General features: G+C 35.3%; 1 protein-coding gene across 1 annotated transcript in view; it reads left to right on the top strand.

The window, feature by feature from the left end:
- LOC119636502 (probable serine/threonine-protein kinase tsuA) overlaps positions 1–20,801 on the top strand; it is a 75,364-nt gene that overhangs the window by 2,965 nt on the left and 51,598 nt on the right. Inside the window, exons 2-3 of the mRNA XM_038031873.1 lie at positions 9,486–10,992; positions 11,305–13,095. Coding sequence (XP_037887801.1) covers positions 9,622–10,992; positions 11,305–13,095 — 3,162 coding nt within the window. The 5' untranslated portion in view covers positions 9,486–9,621. The remainder of the gene's footprint in view (positions 1–9,485; positions 10,993–11,304; positions 13,096–20,801) is intronic.

Raw genomic sequence — 20,801 nt, 5'->3', positions numbered from 1 at the left:
GTTTAAAACTGTTTTATGGTCGATTTTTAGCTCCTGGGCGATGTTACGACTGCTAACATGCCGGTCAACTTCGATCATTTCTCCGATTTTATCGACATTTTCGACGACCGGCCAACCTGTGCGAGGTGCATCTTTAACATCAAAAATTCCTGAACGGAATCTACGAAACGAAAATTGCACATAATTGGCTGTTACAGTATCGGAACCATAAACACCATTCACAATTTTAGCCGCCTTGCTTGCATTTTCGCCTTTGTCAAAGAAAAACTGTAAAATGTAACGAATTTTCTCTTTGTTCACTTCCATTTTTAACACGCTGTAACTCACAACTGAATGCACCAAACAAAAAATAGCAAAAGAATTTTTTTTACTGCGAAATGTCACCTTTCCAACGAGCATAAATCTGAAATTGTTTGATCGATACTTTACGAGAAATCTATCAGTGCAGCCATCTACCGAAAAAATAATGGATTTCTTTTTCCCCAAACTAATATTATGAGTAGATAAGACAAGCAATCTACGCGGCAACGTTTGTTTTGCTCGCGGCTATTGTAAATGCTTGGTCGGAAAATAATATTCGCACGCATCCACGAAACTGCGGCCGCCTGCCTGCCTCTTTTCTTTTTGACGGTGACTCTGATTGATTGGCTATACAATAAAGAAAAAAAGTCGTCGTCTACATCCTACCATGTGCACCGTTTTCATTTGTCACGTTAGATGTACCGCTTTCGGTACACGTTAACAATTTTACTAATTTTCAATAAACTTCACTTTGTTTTTTGTGTTTACGAGGGAGAACGGATATGTATCATTGCCGCATCGGTCCACGTTTCAAACAGTATTGTAATGATTATTACACTACGTTAAACAGTGATAACAATAACTAATTTTTAAATTATAATATTTTATTTTAAACAAATGAAAACACTACAGTGGATCACAGGCGGCCATTAAATACCCTACTGCATCCTACAGTTATTCATATAACGACTTTTCAAAATTAGGCATTATGTGGGAAGCGATCGGAAAAGACCGATCCTGTCCGTTTCAATTATTATTCAATATTATTCAATAAATCAAAATATCTCTAAAATTGTGGCCTGTACGTTGAACCTAAAACAACAAGATAGACAGACAAGCTTAGATCGATGCAGAAAGTGTTTCTGAATCGATTGATATATTGCAAAGTAATTGTCAAGTCATCCTGGATCTTATACACATACGTACAAACAATATACCTTTGCACTAGTAATCATGTAGGTTATAAACAATTGCACTTGAGAATTTTAACCTGTACTGAAATGGTATATGGAAAGGGAAGGGGCATACGTGGATTTGTAAAACCCAGAAATATGTATCAGAAATGCCAAAAGTAATAAAGCGAAATTTTGAGTGAACTTAACCATACCTTATAGGTACCCTTCTGAGCCGGTGGGCATCAGAGGCTCGCCTAACGGCTTATGCAGCTTTTTTGTTGATTCTATTATGTTTGCCATTTTGAGAAGAGCGCATATTAAGACTATCCTATTGATTGTAACTCAAAAACTCTAAATCATTTCCCATTCTTTTCCAGTTATTCGCGCGTCTTCGTTTTCTACATTACTGAAACCTGTGTAGCGTGTACGCATGCACACACACACACACACACACACACACACAAGCTCCAGCACATGTACACTTGACCCACCCAAATTGAAATAAGCAATAATGAACAGAACTCGAATCTATCAACAACACGATTTTCACATTTGTAAGTGACTAATGAAAAAGCAAGGCATTGCTTGCTTGTTTGCTGTTTGAGAAAGCAAAACAATGGCGAAACTATCTAAATGTGTCAATGGCAACCAGATACAACTTTTTATTGTTATTGCAAATATTAGATTTTAAATAGGGATAAGAGTAGAAATAATGAGAACCAAATTAAGGCCTAGAAATGATCATTTTTAAGCGGATGTTCAAGCATTATATTCATTTATTTTTTTTTTTTAGAAATTATTAATTAATGTATTTAGTTACTGAATGAAGCAAGACTGGGAGTTCCGATGCTTTTTCATTTAATATTTAGGTTTCTGCCCCTTGCACAAAGCCTCGATAGCGTGTAACCAGCATAACAGAGAAAATCGATTTACATCGCACTCTTTTTTTACACCAATAAAAGCAAATACACTTTTTTTACACGAATTTCTTGTTGTAGTACGAATTCGAAAAAAAAAATAGTTTTCTATTTCTAATTTTGGCAGTGTCTCACAGGAACTTACAGCAAAAGTCGTAGGTGAAGTTCAGCTGTTAACGGCTGATTTAGGCCTTGAAAGTCGCTACAGTCTTACTCATTATCCTGATATGGAGCGTGCATTCAAATTTGAATGTAAAATTAAGTTTTGTACATCTGCTTATCAAAAATTATGTGAACAATCTGAAAAACCAATACAGCAGGTGCTGATAACCAATCGGTTATAACAATGAAAAGCCAACAGAGGTCGTTAATAACGAACGAAATCATTGCTAAACCCAGTAATCATCCCACAAATCTGACATATCTGATTAATGATACCACTTTTGGTCCAATCCATAATAAACATGTACACTTGTTATCAACTAGCGATAAATCGTTGGACAATTGATTTTTATTCCTAGTTTAAAACTTAAAATTTTGTAATGAAATGGCATGTTTTTGTCTTTTAGGTGTGTAATATGGAATTCATTATTACTTTTTTTGCACGGTTTTCCACTGAGCGCATCTACCGTATAAATAAAAGAGTAAGGGATAATTTCTTCTGAGAATGAAATTGAAAGACTTAATTAACTCTAGCTGACAAAGCATCGGACAAAGGGGAGCTGTCAGTGTACTGAAGCATGTGAATAACATTTTACACGCGTATCCAAAGTAAGCTCTCTTCCAGACGCTATGGGAACTATTCCCTTTATTATCATTACATAATATAATTTTGTGTTTTTAAAACGGATAAAATTCAAAAATGAACTTAATTTTGTTCTCCCGACAAGCACGTCATAAAAATCTTAGCAAATTCAATAAAACACTATGCCCAAAAACCCGCAGTCCCAAACAGACATTGAATTTGAACTTAGTACCCTTTGGAAATTGTCTTTAGAAATAGTCTTGATAGCAGAAGTAACAATATTTTCCTTACTTGCCTTCTTCTTATATCAACTTCAAGCTCTATTCCTTAAGTCTTAACGAAAAAAAAGTAATATATTACTATAACTCTTTGATATTATTTAACGCCCTTAAGAAACGACGACGACGACGACGACGACAACAATGAAAATAATCTTTCCCCTAGATGTTAAACAGCCAGCTACCTCAGACTCAAGTGATTGATTATGATCATCTTTTACATATTCCTTTAACACTTAACTGAATGTCAAATTAAATGGAAATACGTTACGCTCTCAAGCATATGCTTCTATATATGTTATGTCTCATGCAAGGAGTGTGCATACACACTTCACTTGAAAGATTGAAATATATATAGTAAGAACAATAACAATAGCAATCATTATGTATGTGCATATGTGAAACAATCCGTACTTCATACATATTCTACCAATAAAACTATTGAATAAGAACAATATGACAACGTACCATAGCCATCACAATTATAATTCTTGAAGAAAACATAGTTCTGTTTAGCGTCAGCTACACTACTAAACAAATGAGAAAATCAAACGAGTGTGCGTGTGTTTGTGTAGTAAGCGAAAGCAAAGCATGTCTAGGGGAAAAAAACAAAAGCCATGTGCAATAAAGAAAACAACACCGAACACACACTAACAGTAATGATGAATAATGATGCATGTGCTTGATTGTGGTGAAAATAAAAATACATATAAATTTATACTTAAATTATGGTTGAAATGTAATTTTTTTTTTTTAGATCTGCACGTTGACAGAATGCGGTCTTATCTTATTTTAAAAGTCAAATAACATTTTACATATAAAAAACTCATAAGAATAATGATTGTAAACAAATTACTCGCTAACGAAAAAACAATGTAAACCATTTATGTCAAACGGGAGAACCTTTTTGGGTAAATTACCTCAACTGGAAAGATATTATAAGCAGAAATAGAAAAATGTTAACCTAAAGTTTAATGGAAGGATTCTTTACAAAAAAAACCAAAAGATCATAAACTCTTAACAAAAATGTGATACTTTCTGATGACTCGTTGAAAGTGCGACGCCCGGACATATCCAAATGTTATAATAAAGTCAATAAAATTTTCCAACAAGCAATCCCAAGTATTTTCTTTCTCATAAGTGCGTCTGTTGCAATAACGTGATTTCCTTTTCATCATTTTTTTTCATGCAAAAGTTAGTAAAAGGTTCCGTTATTTAAAATTACGTTAGTAAATTGTTTAGTAGTAGTAGTAGTAGTTTTCTCCAAGTTATTTCAAACGCGATTCCATCTTTACATGGTAGCCATAATCTTCTGCATCAATCATTTCGATTCGATCGATTTCAGACAGCCACCATTCGCAAGCTGAATTTCGGATATGTAGTGATTCCTAATCAAAATAGGTTCCATCGACAGCTAACAGATTCTCAACCCCTTTACTTCTTTCGCTCGTTAAACAGCAACTCTGGCAGCTTAAATAAGAAGTATTTTTATACTTTAGAGCCGAAATGTAATATAAGTGCATATTAAGTTAAGTACGGATGTAAGTAACACCCGGAAACACTTGAGACAGATTTAACTTATATTTTACCGATCGATATCGAATCAGTTTCTGAATCGATAACAACTTGTCTGTCCGTCTTGTTTTCTTGTGTTCAACGTACAGGCTGTAATTTTTCAGATATTTTTATGAAATTTGATACAATGACGGCATCACTCTTTCTACCACATAAGACGCAAAGCCGGAATCAGTCTTTGGCATAAGTGAAAATAATTGTCTATCTGAAAGTTGGTTCAATATGCATCAATCAATTCTAAAGATAATATTCAGATTTATTGGCATAATGATAATGGATATCTTTACAATCGGCCTAAGTTTATCTGTCTGTCTGTCCGTCCGTCAATCTTGTTTCCTTATGGTCAATTTATAGATCAAAATTCTGGAGATATTTTAATGAAACTTAGTACACCAACATATTTTGGCCCAAAAGTCGGATCTGTCGAGGACGGTTTCTGTCGGGTGGCTTTCGTCATTCTATAATTAACTGTAGGACGATGTAGGGTATTTTTCCCTGGACAGCATCCGCTCAACTAATTTTTCGTATTAAAATGAAGGGAGGTGCGGACGTGAGGTAGCCACCAAAAATATAATTTAATCAAAGTTCAATTACTTGGAAGAAGTTTCAATTACTTGGAAGAAATTTCAATTAATATATAGATTCTTGGTAAAAGAAAATGAAAAAATAAGTAAAGTATACAATTTCGAATACAATTTTCCATTTATTTTAATTTTACTTATTTCCATCTTCTATGTATGTGTAAAAAAAAAAAATTATTTTCGTGATAAAATATCAAACATTATGCTTTGTTCCCATGTAGAGACGTATTTTTCTTGGTAACTCCTGTATGTTAACTAACGTGATCCAAATTTAGCAAAATTTATTTTCTGTTAAAGATCATATTGTTCTACACCTACCTTCATCCTGAAGCCCTAAAAATTAGACTTTTTTGCTCTATAAATGCTTAGTTTTTATGGCGACCCTTATAAGCGGTAATGTCGAAACTTATTACACCTGTGTGATCCAAATTTAATCAAATCGCTATTATGATGAAGCAGTTTTCAGCAGAAAATGCTGAAAATTATAGCTTTCTGCCAAAATAAAAGTTTGTGCTTTTGGTTCAGCCGGAGCAATTGTTTGAACATTTTCTCATACAACTCTTTCTATGAAAAGTGAATCTTTATAGGGCAGAAGGGTCTAATTTTTAATATTTCATGGTGAAAATTGCAGTTCATAGCAGTAAATTAATAGAAAAAATCATTCCTACCAAATTTGGATCACGTAGGCCAATTTTCTGTATTCCAACCAAATTTCAAACCCGTGGGTCTATTTCTTGGACCCCAGTCCATGTAATCCCTTCAAAAATGGGTTTAAATTTTAATATTTTATGATGAAAATTGGTCGATAGCAATTTATCAACAAAATTAACGGTAGAGAATTCAATTTTTTAAACCCTAACATTTATAAGGCTTTTCATTAAAAATCCTTTAAAATATAGGCTTTCATGTAAGATATGTCTTTGCATAAAAATATTGTGTAATGTTTGATATATTATTACCAAAACTAACGAATAAGTGTACTAAGCGAAGTGGTCGACCATTGCCAGACTGCCAGTGTTCATACTCGTGATGCGCCGAGTCACTGATATGGCAGGAAAACGAAATCGATCTGAAAACTTACACTAATTGCGAATACTTCGGCAGAATTCTTGCGGTGTACTACAACTGCGTAACAGCACTCGGTGATAACAATTCAAATAGCAGGGTTCACCTCAATCGGAAGAACGTCTTTATTAGTTGAATCTCCTGCATTTGCGGAGAAGTACCTGAGCACAAGCGACTACAAGAAGGGACAAATAGTTGTTCTCAATAGCCCGGTTTGAAGCGATTATCCTATAACGTAGTGAGGAAAGGCCTCATCCTACTTATAACGCAAATGCTTTGAATATCAATAAAATTCGAGTCATTAATCCGATTAATTGTAGAGTAAAAAAAAGTCGGGAAACTTTTAAAGTGATGCAGCAATTTCTACGATTTGTAAAGATAACCAATTACGAAATGAAAAACACACACACATTATTTAAGAAGGAGCGCCTTTTTGACATAACTAAGCATAGGTGAAAGTGCTTAAGTGGGATGTGATCCGCTATTAAATACCCTATACCAATTCATTTATTACAAGTATTTGGCTTTTCAGGAGAAGTTTTTATACGTGGAGTGGTCCAAAAATAGTGATCGCGCTTTGATCAAACCGCGTTGATGTACCAAAATGCCATTAAAATATATAAAAAATGGCGAACTGATGGACGGACGGACAGAGAGACAGGCAGATGGAGAGACAAGCTTCAGAATCACTTTATGATTCGATCGACCTAATAAAAAGTAGTTCTATCTCAAGTTCTTCTGGATATTGCACCCATACGGACATACTTAATATACCATTATACCATGAACGGTGTACATTTTCGATTGAACAATGACTCATTTTAAAGTCTCAGTTTCTCTATATTCGTATGTTTGGTCTTTTTGTTCCTTTTTTTGTTTTTCTGTTTTCTTTTTGATTGAAATCATTTATTAGATTTTCCAGTCTGCTGCACAAAAGTCATCTATCATTTACTTACTGAATAATTTGTTATTCTATTGTTTTTTTTTTTTTTTTTGTTTTTACATAAAAGTACAAGTTTACATATCTGTCGCCATATATAAATACTATGCATATAGCAACAGTAGAATTGCAGGAAATTGTCTTTTTTTTTTTTGCAGCATTTATAAGGATTCAAAGAGTTTCAGTGTCAATTGTCTGTTACATTCTGAAACTATTATTTTCTCCTTCACTTGAAAAACGATTACAAAAAGCAAATAAAATGAAAAGAATATCTTAAAACAAAAAAAAAAAAAGAATGTCTTTACAATTGTTGTTGTTGTTGTTGTTGTTGTCTGCTGAAAAACATAAAATTTAGTTGCAACAATGATTTTGGAAAAATGATATGCAAAGTAGGAGGAAAAGTTGTTCACTTTTCCGACAATTGCTTAACACGACGAATGGCTTATGATAATAATGGTGGTTAGAAGTTTTCAACTATGCATTTCAATTTTATCCTAAGATGATTGTTTTGAAAACTAATTCAAGACTAATGTTAACTAATTTGTATTTGTTCCTTTTTCTCGGCCAACGATAGGGAAGAATTATTGTAATAAAAACAAAAGTCAAGATTATGTTAATATATTGAGTCAGCAAAATTTCAAAGATTTTAATTGAAAAAAAAAATAAAGAATTCTTAAACAATTGCAATCAGATTGCAATCCATTCCTCGTTACAATCAGTTAATCGTTTCCTCTGTGAGATATTAAACCGAGTAATACTTCCCCTTTGCTTAAAATAAAAACATGGTTCGAATTTTTAGTAAAACTGTGAATAAGTAGACAATTTCCCTGTGGTTTTTTTTTAATTTTGTAATAATCAGCCATTGCTTTAAGTGACATATACACCTACAAGATTGCTTGAAAGATCAATATTTTACAGAGCATAAGTTTACCAAATTGACCATCAGCAGGCTCTTTAGTTAACAGCTTACTATAATAGTTAGTTAGGGAAAAAGATTTGTGGTGTCTTACCACTTCCAGGTAATTTTGTTTGTCAGGTCAAGGCAATCAGATCGAATGCATTCATGTGGAATATTATTATTTAACATATCTCTCATGAGAAATAAGAAACAGACTTTCAATACCGTCCGTCAGCTAAATAGCTGTCAAGCGCAGAGTATATAAAGTGCACAAATTGTATGTAAGGCAATGTATTTGGTATGACCTTGAAAAAGGAAGGAACACATCGGTTGCTTATAAGAACTTATAGGACATGCTGGAAAGTGAGATTGTACATATTCGGATCAAATTTCCATTGCCAAATGATTTGTCAAATTTCGTTCCGAGGATTTCAGTCGCCGACATGAGCGATAATGACATTTTGTGATCCATATTGGGGAGTAATTCACTCCTAGCGTCTTTGCAATTGCAAAGGTGTTCATCATCGACCATTCGATGGGTAGGGAACACAGAGTGTATGAAGATTAATTTGAATGTGACTAGCAAAGACATCTACCAACTGCCTTAACAGAGCTTCGTAAACATCCTTAACAGAGTTCTGTTAAGTAACGGTTAATATACTTTTGGGCCTGCGACCATACCCAGGCGAATATCGTTGTCATATTTTGGCTTGACCGCAATCCGTTCATGCTACCATAAGAAATTTCAAATATTTATTAAAAATAATTCTGTTTAGCTTGTTTTAAATTGTACTTTAATATGGATGTATGAGGTGTCCATTAAAATACGTTCACTAATTTGAACAGAGTAGGGTTCCAAGTATCTTTCTATTCACTGCTCAACATAGCTGTGGTTGCTGTCTTTGCTATTTAAATTCGCATCAGGCATCTTTAATTTCAAATGACTTATTTGCAATGCGACAGAACTTTCCCGCTAATCTAATATATAGCACAATTAACTTATTGCCTTTATTTCCTTTCATCCTTCAAACTTCTCAAAAATAAATTTCAAGAGGTTATAACTAATGTTCAATCCTCTTTCTTTCTTTCGTTCCATCATTTAATTTCTAGACTTATTTATATTAGTTAGATATAAACATCTAGAGTCTATAAAATATCGAATATTTATAATTTTTTTTTATGAAAAGAGTTAAGTAACGATTGACTAACTGACTGCTCATCATGAATTTAATGAAAATGAAACCCTCTTTTTTAATACGTTCTTGGGTTTCTTTTCCATTTTATTTTTAGTTAATATTCAGAGCAGTCGACGCAATGGGTTTCTATACAATGTCGCAACTTGATTTACCACAATTGTGGTATACAGTGATTAGCGGCCATAGTGTTAATTACATTTTAAAAGAGAAGTTCACTTTAAATTTGAACAATGCGACCACCAATGCAAAAAAGTACATTGCAGCAAAATGAAGCGAACCGTTTGCATCATCATATTCAACAACAACAGCAACAGCAGCATCAACAACAACAACAACACCACCAACAACAACAACAACAGCAGCAGCAGCAGCAACAGCAACAACAACCAAAGCATTATCAAACTGCATTTGTAGGAAGTCCGCATAATCATATACGTAAATCGAAATTGGAGCAACGTGAATTACTCGTCGAAAATCAACTACTTAATGCTTGTTCAACTGTTATTCAAACCATACCAACAACAATACAGACAACGCAATCAGATGCAGCTCTAAGACAACAGCATCCAATTGAATTTTACCGTAGACCAAAAACACAGGTTATTAATGAATTTGAAGATAGCGAACAGCGAACAAATGCTGAAATTTCTACATTGGACGTTAACGAAACAAGTGTACAACTAGTAGATCTCAGTACATCACCGCCACACGAAACCCTAACGTTTGCAAATCAAACTGACGTGCTACGACGCATTCCTAATTTAAGTGCTAGTCCTCCTAGTACTCAACGTTCATCGTTATTTAGCCAATATTCACGTTCGTCATCAAGTGACGATTGTAGTTTAAGCATTAGTACCAATGGTGGCGGCGGTAATTATATTTCTCATTCCAATAACTTTGACGATGGTGCAGAGAATTTTGTGATAAATTTTCCAGCAGATACCGCCTCATTGCCCTCATATAAGAATAACGATTGCATTATTAATCTTCCATTGTCTGAAACTGAACCACTGCTGACAAATATTGAAGCCACCGTTAACGATAGCGAACGTTCGATATATTTGCACAAAAATAGCAGTTCGCTGATATTTACCAAAAAAGAATTGCCCAATACGTTGACATCGTCCACATCTTCACTCGCAAACAATAATTTAAGACGCACTTCACTAGCGACTATCACAGTTAATAATAAATCTACTGCTTTTCCTTTGGCTCAACTACGACGAAATCATTCCAGTTTACGTTCCAGTTCTGAAGAGAATCATAAACGTAAACCGACAAAGCATTTGCCAGCATCGTATCAACAATTACAACGACGTAGTTTACAATTAAATTACAACAACAATCTGATAACTACCTCGACGTGTAGTGTACATCGTAATAATAATCAGTGTTGTGGCGGTAACACGGCATCCAATTCGGCCGTGCTTCATAAATTACAACAAAGTAATAGAACTAAATCGCACACGACAAATGTTAAACTTTCATCAGATGCTGTGGGAACAATAACATCAGCCGGTGCATCACGTAGACAATATTCGTATTCTTGGTACGCTCCAGTGTATAGTGCTCTTGAGGAGGAACTAGAACAAGATTCTAGGGTAAGTTTTCTTTTTTTATTTTGAGTTTCATTCGCAATAGATATTCTTAAATTATTTTTCGCACATACTCGATTACGATCTTTGGGTATCAGAAACGGGCATTTGTCTGTCGGGATAGGAATGAAAAATAAAGAAAGAGGGAAACACTAATTATATCAAGCATATTAAGCTAATATCGATCATAGTAAAATATTCATATCATCTTGGAATTAAAAATTGAAACTATTTTTTAAATTTTTTTCAAAATTTTCAAATATAAAATAAAAAAAATGAAGAAAAGAATATAAAATGGCGATTTTTGACAATTCGTAGGACTCCTCACCAATACACAACCTGGCCAACCCAAAGAAGAAGCAAATCAATAATTATCACCAACAAAAATCTATAGCGACAACAGTAAGCGATAACGATACCGAGGTTCTTTTGGAGCCACACAATCACATCAATATTCAAGCACAATTGCATACAGCGAACAGCAAAAGAAATAGTGGGTCATTACAAGCGCCAGCAAAATTAACTTTACCATTGCAACACTCCTTAAATTCTACTTTCAAGGGGAGGCAACCACGAACGGAAAGCATCGGTTCTGTTGAAAGAGGTGAATTTGGTTCTGTTCCAAAACTTGGCAGCTATGAGACAGAGGGCCCTCAAGCAGGCTCGCTGGGGCTTGCGGGGGGCCCTCAACCTCGACGAATACGTTTTGGTAATTTTCTCAAATCTTTGGTGGGTTTGCGGCCTTCAGTTAACAATGTTCTGGTTCAAAATTCAGAATCTTATAATACAGCAAACGCAGCGTCTAATGGTAGCGTTGCAGTTAAGACTATGCCATCGTCGCCAGAAATTACGATTACCCGAACACCCTCGGAACAAAATGTGGTGGTATTGCGGAATCCATCTGCCTCTCATAGTAGCAGAGAAAAGCTAGCAAACGGTGGTAGCTCCACATCCTTAAATGTTATGCAACAAAAGTTGTGGAACATGATGAAACGAGATGGCAGTTCTAATAGTTTAAATCATGAGAAATCGCAATCAATCGTACAGTATACCAATCTTAGAAAATGTGAAACTGTATTGGCTCTCACTCGTCAGGCGAATTCTTTGGGTTCGCCGACATTAGAAGTGAGCTCGTCAAGTTCTGGTTATCATTTGAATGAGAGCAACCACCATGCACCCTATACGGGTAGCGGAATTTTTAGTGCCAATGGTGTAGAACAAATACGTCCATTAAATCGGCTGCGTAACAGTACAGTCAGCATAAACGCTACCTGTTCGCGTTGTTCCAGTCTTCTATCGATGGCAGCTTCAGGGTCCAGGTACTCGCTAAATGCAACACCAGGCTCCATACCACACCTACGTAACCCTAGTATTTTAAGCAGTAGTAATTTAAGTAGCAACTATAGTCGTAATGGGGATAATAATCTAGAAAATTTGAGTATTGCTAACAAAAGCAATAATAGAATTAACTTCTGTGCGGGACGAAAAACTTTCGACTCTGGTGCCAATAACGTAATTAACAGTAGAACTTCATCAGTTACCTCACCCACCACAACCATCACCACAACCGCCTCGACTACGAAACTAACATCACCGCCCACCGACCAAATCCTAGCTGTATCATCACATACAGCATCGCCCAGAGAAGTTGCCCTTGCGACCGCAACATTGCTCGGCCTAGCAAAGCCAACGACAACAACTGAACAAACCATAGTTACAAGTGCGATATCCAATGACGTAGTGGATGGTGTTTCCAACAATCATGCTGGTAATATTGCATCCGCTTATGCGTCTTTAACCTCCCTCCACGCTTCGTTCCATTCGGATTCATCCTCTGTTTTAGCATCTGTCGCCAAATCGAATGCAATAGCGAACGTGACTCTGTCAACATCGCCAGATGAGACCGCAACTGTAGAGTCAGCAACAGCAATAATGACGTCGTCATCATTATCGCCATCATTATCATCATCGGCAGCAGGATTTCAAAATAGTAGCACAATTAAAGCACGTCCGTTTGAGATATTCACCTGTAAACTGTGTCTAGTTGATGTCGAAAATGCCAGTGACTCGACTATTTTGCAACAGTGTGGCTGCCAGTTTTGCACGGAGGTAAGTACATTGCATAATACATACATTTAAAAGAACAAAAAAAAAAACAAAAAAAACAAAAAAAAAGAAAAGAGTCGCACTTATAAATGGCAGTGTGAATATGGATGTAAATCATGATGCTGCATGTTTCCGTTAAACGAACACATATTTTCATATTTGCAACGCATACATATATATATATATGCATATATATATATATAAAAATATATATAAAGTAAACCTGCCATGAATTTACGGGAAATAGTAGGTTAGGGTGATGTTTTTATTTCTGTTGCACCTACCCCTCCCACCCCCCAAAGCAGATGTCTATGGTGAGACGTATTTTGTTGTATTATTTATTTAACACCATGCTTGTGCATGGGTGACTTGTCGTATTGTGTTATTACATAGTCTGCAAGGCGGACGTGTTTTACTTTTGTTTGTTCGCAAAAATAACAACAAATTGTAAAATGTCAGCTGCGTTTTTTAGGTATCCTCTTCCCCATATTTCTTGTTTTTTTTTTTTTTTTCTTTTTGACCCGTATTGCATTTTCTATTTTATACCCTAAAGTGAAAAATCTTATTTGTTATTTACAAAGCACTCGTAAATCGACATTTTTCGTTTAGTCTCCTCCTCTTGTACTCAGTCCTAACGTTAATTGTTGTCATGTGCCTTAGTATAAGATTACATTCATTAGCATTAACATAAATATAGAATAGAGTGGAAGTAATGAAAGATAGGTTCACGTGGGATTTTTAATTATTAAAGCACAGATTTGGTATACATACAACTTGAGATTCATTCAGTAGGGATTTAAAAGGTCATTTATAACACTAGCAGCCTGCTTTCTTAATCTAAACATTAAAAATATTCACTTTAACTAAAATGTAAAAAAGTAAACAAAAAAAAAAAACATAATGGCGGGCCATGGTCGACCAATAAATACCCTATATCGCACACTTGGTTTATATATATATATATAATGACTTTTCAAGTGTTTCGTGTGGGAAGTGATCAACAAAGCGATCCAATCCGAACGATTTGGAATAGCATTCGTCCTTAGAGCAAACAAGTCGATGTACCAAATTTGATCACAAAAATACAAGACGGACAGACAAGCTCAGATTAATTCGAAAAGTAATTCGGGTAGTGATTCGGAATCGATGGAGATGGACCTATCTCAAACACTTCTGTGTGTTCTATACATCCGCACAAACTTAATATGCTCTTGCATCAAATACACATTGAAAGATGGTCGCATCTAATTGGTAACGCTTTTAAAATACCCAGGTAAACTATTACAGTTTGTATAATAATGCAGAACTCTCTACTATAACTAAAGGCCAGCACATCATATATACTTACATGCATAGAAAGTGACATCCGTTCACAGGATGTCTTCACCTCCATGATTGGAATATATGTACCGACAAAAATTACTCCTTGGGGTCACCTGCCAATTACTTAACTGGCGCGAGGTTAGCTCAACCATTTGGCTTTTGCTAAAAAGTAAACTACCTGTACACCGCTTTGGTTTGCTGAGAGAAATTTGTTACTTAAGTAACATTGAATAATGAACAAAATGATTACATTATTTTTACTTTATTATAATTCCTTCGTCTCAAAGAAATAAATTCTTCGACTAAAGTAAGATAGATAGACCACTAGCAGTGAAGACCATCTCTGGGCTTTATTTAAACAAAAAAAAATCTAGTTATTTAAACTAATCGTTTAAATAAAGTTAAATATTTTATTACGACTTTCGGAGATCTAGTCGCTACGAATTGTGTATCTTTCCTTGGGGGGTAGGTTTCTGGTAGAAAGTCATGAAGTGTAGTAATATCTTTGAAACGATAAGATTTTCCCCACAATTTCGAATGGGAAGAGTAGATTCTTCTGATCGCGATATAGACACAAATAGGCTATGGTAAAAATTTTGATCTCTTCGCTGCAAGTGGCAATGATATTCATTAATTTATCGATAGCACGGCAGCTGGATTCGTAGAGTAGTAAAAAAAAGTTAAAGAGAAATAGAAAATATAAACCTAAATAACTGATAGATCATATGCTATGCAGTAAAACCATCCCACCCACGCGAACAACATATTGTTGTTAGGGTTCAGTATTAAGTAAAACTAGTAAAAGCATTATAGTAGGCCACGGACCACCCTTAAAAATACCTTACATCATTTTGTTCGACACAGTTATTCTACTTTTCAAAATAATGCGTTATATGGGAAGTGGACGATAAAGTAGCCCTATGAGATCCATTTTGAATAGCGCTCGTCGTTGGGTTAAAACAGTGTAGTTTTTTGAAATTTCACCAAAATATCTCGAAATCGGCGACTTTTAGGTTGGACACAAGAATGCAAGACAGACGGGGTAGTGTAAAGCGATACACAAAGTGATTCTGAATTGAACGACAAAATAAAAGATGGATCTATCGTAGGTACATCTGGGTGCTGCATATATTTGCACACAGTTAATATACCGTTATATCGAAAGTGATGTAGGGCATACTTACAATACACAAAGTATGTTATATAGCTTTTTGGAGCGCTTTGTAACGGGGCCATGCACCGACATGTTTCAGTTATTGCACGCAAACACTGCATGATAACTGACATATGGTAAACGATATAATTTTATTCAATTTTTCTAATTATTTTGTCAGATTGATTTTATTGCGCGATAAAACACAACTTAGTAATAAAGCAAAGTTTTGATTTTTGGCAAGGACACAAACCGCACCAAATGCAAGTTATCTTGTTGGTTTACCTTCACTTCGATGGCCACTAAACTAAATCTAAATAGACAAACCACTGAACGGCATTCTTCCTTTAAAGTAAAATTACGGTTTGAACGATGATGATACACAAGAAAAATTCTTAGATATGTCTTAATGGAGATAACAAAAGCGTTTTTTTTTTTTTTTATTTCAAACTATTTTTAAATAAATTCTCCCCATTGTTCTACAAGAATTAGTTTCAACAATTTTTCTTTAACAAACTTAGCGACAAGTTTTATTATTCATTCACTATTTTTGAAACTTTTTCCATTCATTTCGAAATGTTGCACAATTTTTCGCATTCTAATTAAAATTTACAAGCATTTTATATTATTTAGGGCTTTATTTAAAACGTAACCTCCACCCTTGTCTGTATTAAAATATTTCAAACTAATTCAGATTTTTTGATTTTGTATGCCCTAATAAAGTTCTCATAACAAATTTTTACTGTACATATTTGCCCTTCTTGAAAAAAGTGAACAGTTTTTCATAAAAAATAATTAAAAATAAAATAAAAAAAAAAGCGGGGAAATTTTTAAGGTAAATTTTGGTTTCTCTTTCTACATCAGGCGGATATCTACAAATTACTTACAAGCATTTGAATGAGCTGATAATGGCAAGCACTTAAAGGCAATCAGCAGAAGATCACTTTCTGCTACAGATTATGAAATATTGATACTAATTAACTTTGTTCTTTTCACGCAATTTGGCTTGGAATGCTCCGATGATTACGTTTATACTTTGGCAATTGAAATTTTTCCAAAATCTTGTCAAACTGACTTCAAAAGTGACCATATATTAATGTTATGAACCGCTTGATTGGAAAAAGACTATGTGGGCCAATGATATTGCTGTCCTTAGTTGCGTAAAGTCATTTTAGGACTGGTTGCGAGCAAAATATGACATTGAGGACATTCCCCAACTTACTATAGGGTGTCGCAAAATTTGAAGTGCGATTAAGTGTTGTCAACCCAAAAGAAAAAAAAAAAGGAAGAAAAGTCTTATACAGCAGACAGCTCAGAAATAAGAAAAGTTTTTCGGTATTTCTGCGAAGTCAAGCAATGTTTGTTACAGGTGCTCGATATCCCGCCACGAAAGCCTAGTGCTTTCTGCTCTAATTGGATGATGTTGTTGTGAACGACAAGAAGGCCATGCCCCGAGCCATACATCCCGCTAAACGGTTCAATTATTGCATGAAACATTCTCACTGTCGTATACTCTCACGTTTCGGTGATCAGAGTTTCGAGAAAAAACCCAGCAAACCCGTGGAGGCGGTTTACCCGATATGCCCATCCATATACAACTCTCTCCTAACTATGTTTTCTATTTAATTCAAATCAAATAAATTTTGGAACACCCTATATGAAGGTTGTGCGTTAGAATTATGCCCCGCCTGGTTAGTCATTTAGTTATTTGGTTGGCCCCTCAACGCTAAGATTATCTCCCTCACATGTTGATTGGGTTGGTTTTTCGAGAAACACGCTTTAGTTGGTCACGAGAATATCCAGCTCTCTATAGCAAGATATAATGGACTAATTCTGGTTATCGCCATCGCCATTCTTGTATGAAGAGGAGGAATACCTGCTTCATTCCTTACAATCTTATGCTTTCCTCGAATGGCGACATGGGGGACAATGGCATGCATTTAACCTTTGATTGATAGGCATTCAAAGATAGTATGCAAAATAAAGAATACTAGAAATTTATCTGCAGCCCTTTGGCCGATTATTAAAACCCCTCTCGAGAATTAATTAATAAATACATGCAAAAATGAAAAAAGGGATTTGACGGAAAGGCTTTTTCCTCTTTTGCCTATTTTTACTTTTGAAAATATGTCACGGATGCCTGCGGGTAATGGTGGTAATTGATCAACAGCGCCGTGGAAGCCTTATGGCGGAAGCGAGCGTTGATCAATTTGTGAGTCCTGACTGCTTGGGTGCGGCCCTTCGGGGAGTACTCGTGGTGGCTGTGGTTGGCAAGTTCCTATCCAAACTGGAACAGTCGAGTGCAGCTAGACCTCACCACTGACCAGAGTGGGGTTTATTGTTCCATACACAATAAACTGTTCTGGACTCTTTTGTTGTTTAGGCCCCTACTCTGTGGGGATTGTCTAACTCGCCAGGGGGCGTAGTACGCTTAAAGTGGCTTGGGCCACCGTGGGGTTAAGCCTTTCAGGCAGGAACCCACTATAAACCCTTGCTACAAATTCTGCAGCCCTTCAATAAAGTTAATAACATTCTTTATATAGCTTTGATGGCTCTATTGTCTCAAACTAAAATGAATTCTAAGCTTAGCGCTTTCGTGATGTTTCTTCAAACTTAATAAATGGCGGAATCGATAATCGAATCGATTTATTGATTTTGCCTCATTAAAAAAAAAAAAAAAAACGAATGCCTAACAAACATCTTACGCCACTTCACCCCTGAAATGTTGACTGTACGGATCTAAAGCAATTCTATGAATTTGCTTAAACCTTAATGCTTTAATTGCTAAATGAATTCCTATAAATCTTACTCTTAAAATCTGATGCCCTTCAATAGGAAGAAATGAACAAAAGAAAAAATTAAACGTAAAATCCCTGCTGTTGAAAAAGAAAATATGAGTAGTACACGAAGTACATGTGAATGAATGTTAATAAAATCGTTTCATCATCTTGCTAATCGTCATGTTCACTAGAACATTCAGTCGCTGTTCGACGGACATCTCTGAAAATTTTAAACACAATCTGTCCTAGTATGCTATACGTAGTAATAAGTGCATGCATGTATCATCATGGTTATGGTCAATGGTCATGTAAAAAAAAAGAAGGAAAATGGCAGTGAATAAGAATTCTTAATATGAAGCCATATACTTGAAGCACGTACTGCTACTACTACACCATACATAACATGAGCTGATTTTTGCACACGAACGAACATTTAAATCCAATGTAGAAAACGCTACACACAACTCAATAATTGACAGACGGATACGACAGCAGATGTCAGATAGTTACCATAATCTTCTGTATCACTTTGTAGCTTAAAATAAAAAAAGGGAGTAAAGAGATTGAATATGAGGTAAACACAGTGAACAAACAGCGCTCGAGAAGTCATGATGTCTACTTTTCACATTTAAAGCTTGATGAGTGATTAATTTACACTTGAAGTTTTAATCGTTGAAAATAGAAGAAATTTTACACTTATTCTCTCACACTCCCTCTCTCTCTCTCTCTCTCTCTCTCTGGCGCTTTCTAGGCGTCTTTGCATTTTAAGGGAAGTAAGAAGCATTTTTACTTAGTTTAACAATTAGTTGGATTTACTCTACGAGCATTGTATTGTATTGTTCGTCCGACTCGAAAGATTAGTAGTAATCTAGAGTATTATCCCTTGTATATATGCTTCGGCGACGAAGAGAATTATACGAATTTATGTACTCAGTTTGCGAAACTCAAAAATATTCAACACTACAACACATCCAATACAACATAAAGAACATAAGAAGAAATTCAAAGTCAATATAATGATGCCTCCCACTTCTTCTTCCATCCCACTGTTTTCATAACATCCTGTAATAGGAAAGAATAAAGTAAGGCTAGTGAAAAATTAAGAATAATTTTACAAAGTCTTAATTTATTGCAACGAAAACACTAAAAATTATAACAAACAAAGAAAAAATCCTCAACAATTTTTGACTTATGGCAGATATCGATTCGAAATTTAATTCGAAGGTTCTTTGAAACCTTTCAAAGTAGAAGTAGTCAAGGTCGGCTCACCAACTCGTCCGTGAACAAATGAAAGAAAAGATTATAGTGTGACACGGCTCACCCTATACCCTACACTCTACATCAGCCTAAAGCTATTCTTATAAAGATTTTTCAAAACAATGCTCTACATAGGCAGTATTCGAAAAAGCGATGCGAACCGAACGATGTACAATAAAGTTGGTCCTTGGACCAAAATACGTCGGTGTAACAAATTTCTCAAAAATAGCAGCAGCCTGTACACAAGAAGCTTGAACACAAGAGAACAAGATGAACAGACTGAATTAGATGAATCCAGAAATTGGTTGACCGAGGAACGGCATAATCCTTCTGGTTATTACGCTCATCCGCACCGACAAGTTCCACAAGTGTCATAAGGTATAAAAACCTCTATGATCTGATCTAAGAATATGAAGTATTCTTAAAAGCCCCAGCCGATAAATGCGGCCATGGGACATTTTTATTCAGCAAAGCCTTTACCATCACTAAGAAGTACGTATCAAAAATTTCATAAAACGAACAATCAAGCGGTTATTATGCAGGAGATGAACTAATACCGACGGAATCGCGTCAAGCTCATATTTACAATTTCCATCGATTGCTACATTGCTGATGAATTCCTTTTGCCTAGGCAAACTAATTAACAAACAATATTATTTGCGTGTTACAAAAACGATTAGACTGACGATTAGCATAAATAAAGACTTTCTTTATATTAGTTTGGGGAAAAAGAAGTCCATTATTTTTATATGAACTTCAGGACTTTATTTAACATGCTTCGGATTGTCCGATTTGGGTCAAATATGCACCGTTTTGTTGTACGATTTGTTGCCATTTTAAAGGTAACTTCAAAATGCCTCTCTCATAGAAGTCCTGGTCTCTATTTGCAAAAAACTCTAGTAGTCGATTTTCACAATCCTCCCTAGATTCCAATTTTTTATCATTAAAGAAATTTTGCAATGCACGAAAAAGATGATAATCGCTTGGTGCCAAGTCCGGACTGTATGGCGGATGCATTAAAACTTCCCAACCAAGCTCCCGAAGTTTCTGGCGAGTCACTGTAGATGTGTGTGACCTAGCGTTGTCCTGGTGGAACACGACACCTCTCCTGTTGGCCAATTCTGGCCGTTTCTGATCAATCGCTATCTTCAAACGGTCCAGTTGTTGACAGTAGAGATCAGAATTTAGCGTTTGGC

Source organism: Glossina fuscipes, unplaced genomic scaffold, assembly GCF_014805625.2.
Source record: "Glossina fuscipes isolate IAEA_lab_2018 unplaced genomic scaffold, Yale_Gfus_2 28, whole genome shotgun sequence".
Lineage (NCBI taxonomy): Eukaryota > Metazoa > Arthropoda > Insecta > Diptera > Glossinidae > Glossina > Glossina fuscipes.
Note: the sequence above shows the minus strand (reverse complement) of the source record. Positions and strands in the feature narration are given on the sequence as shown.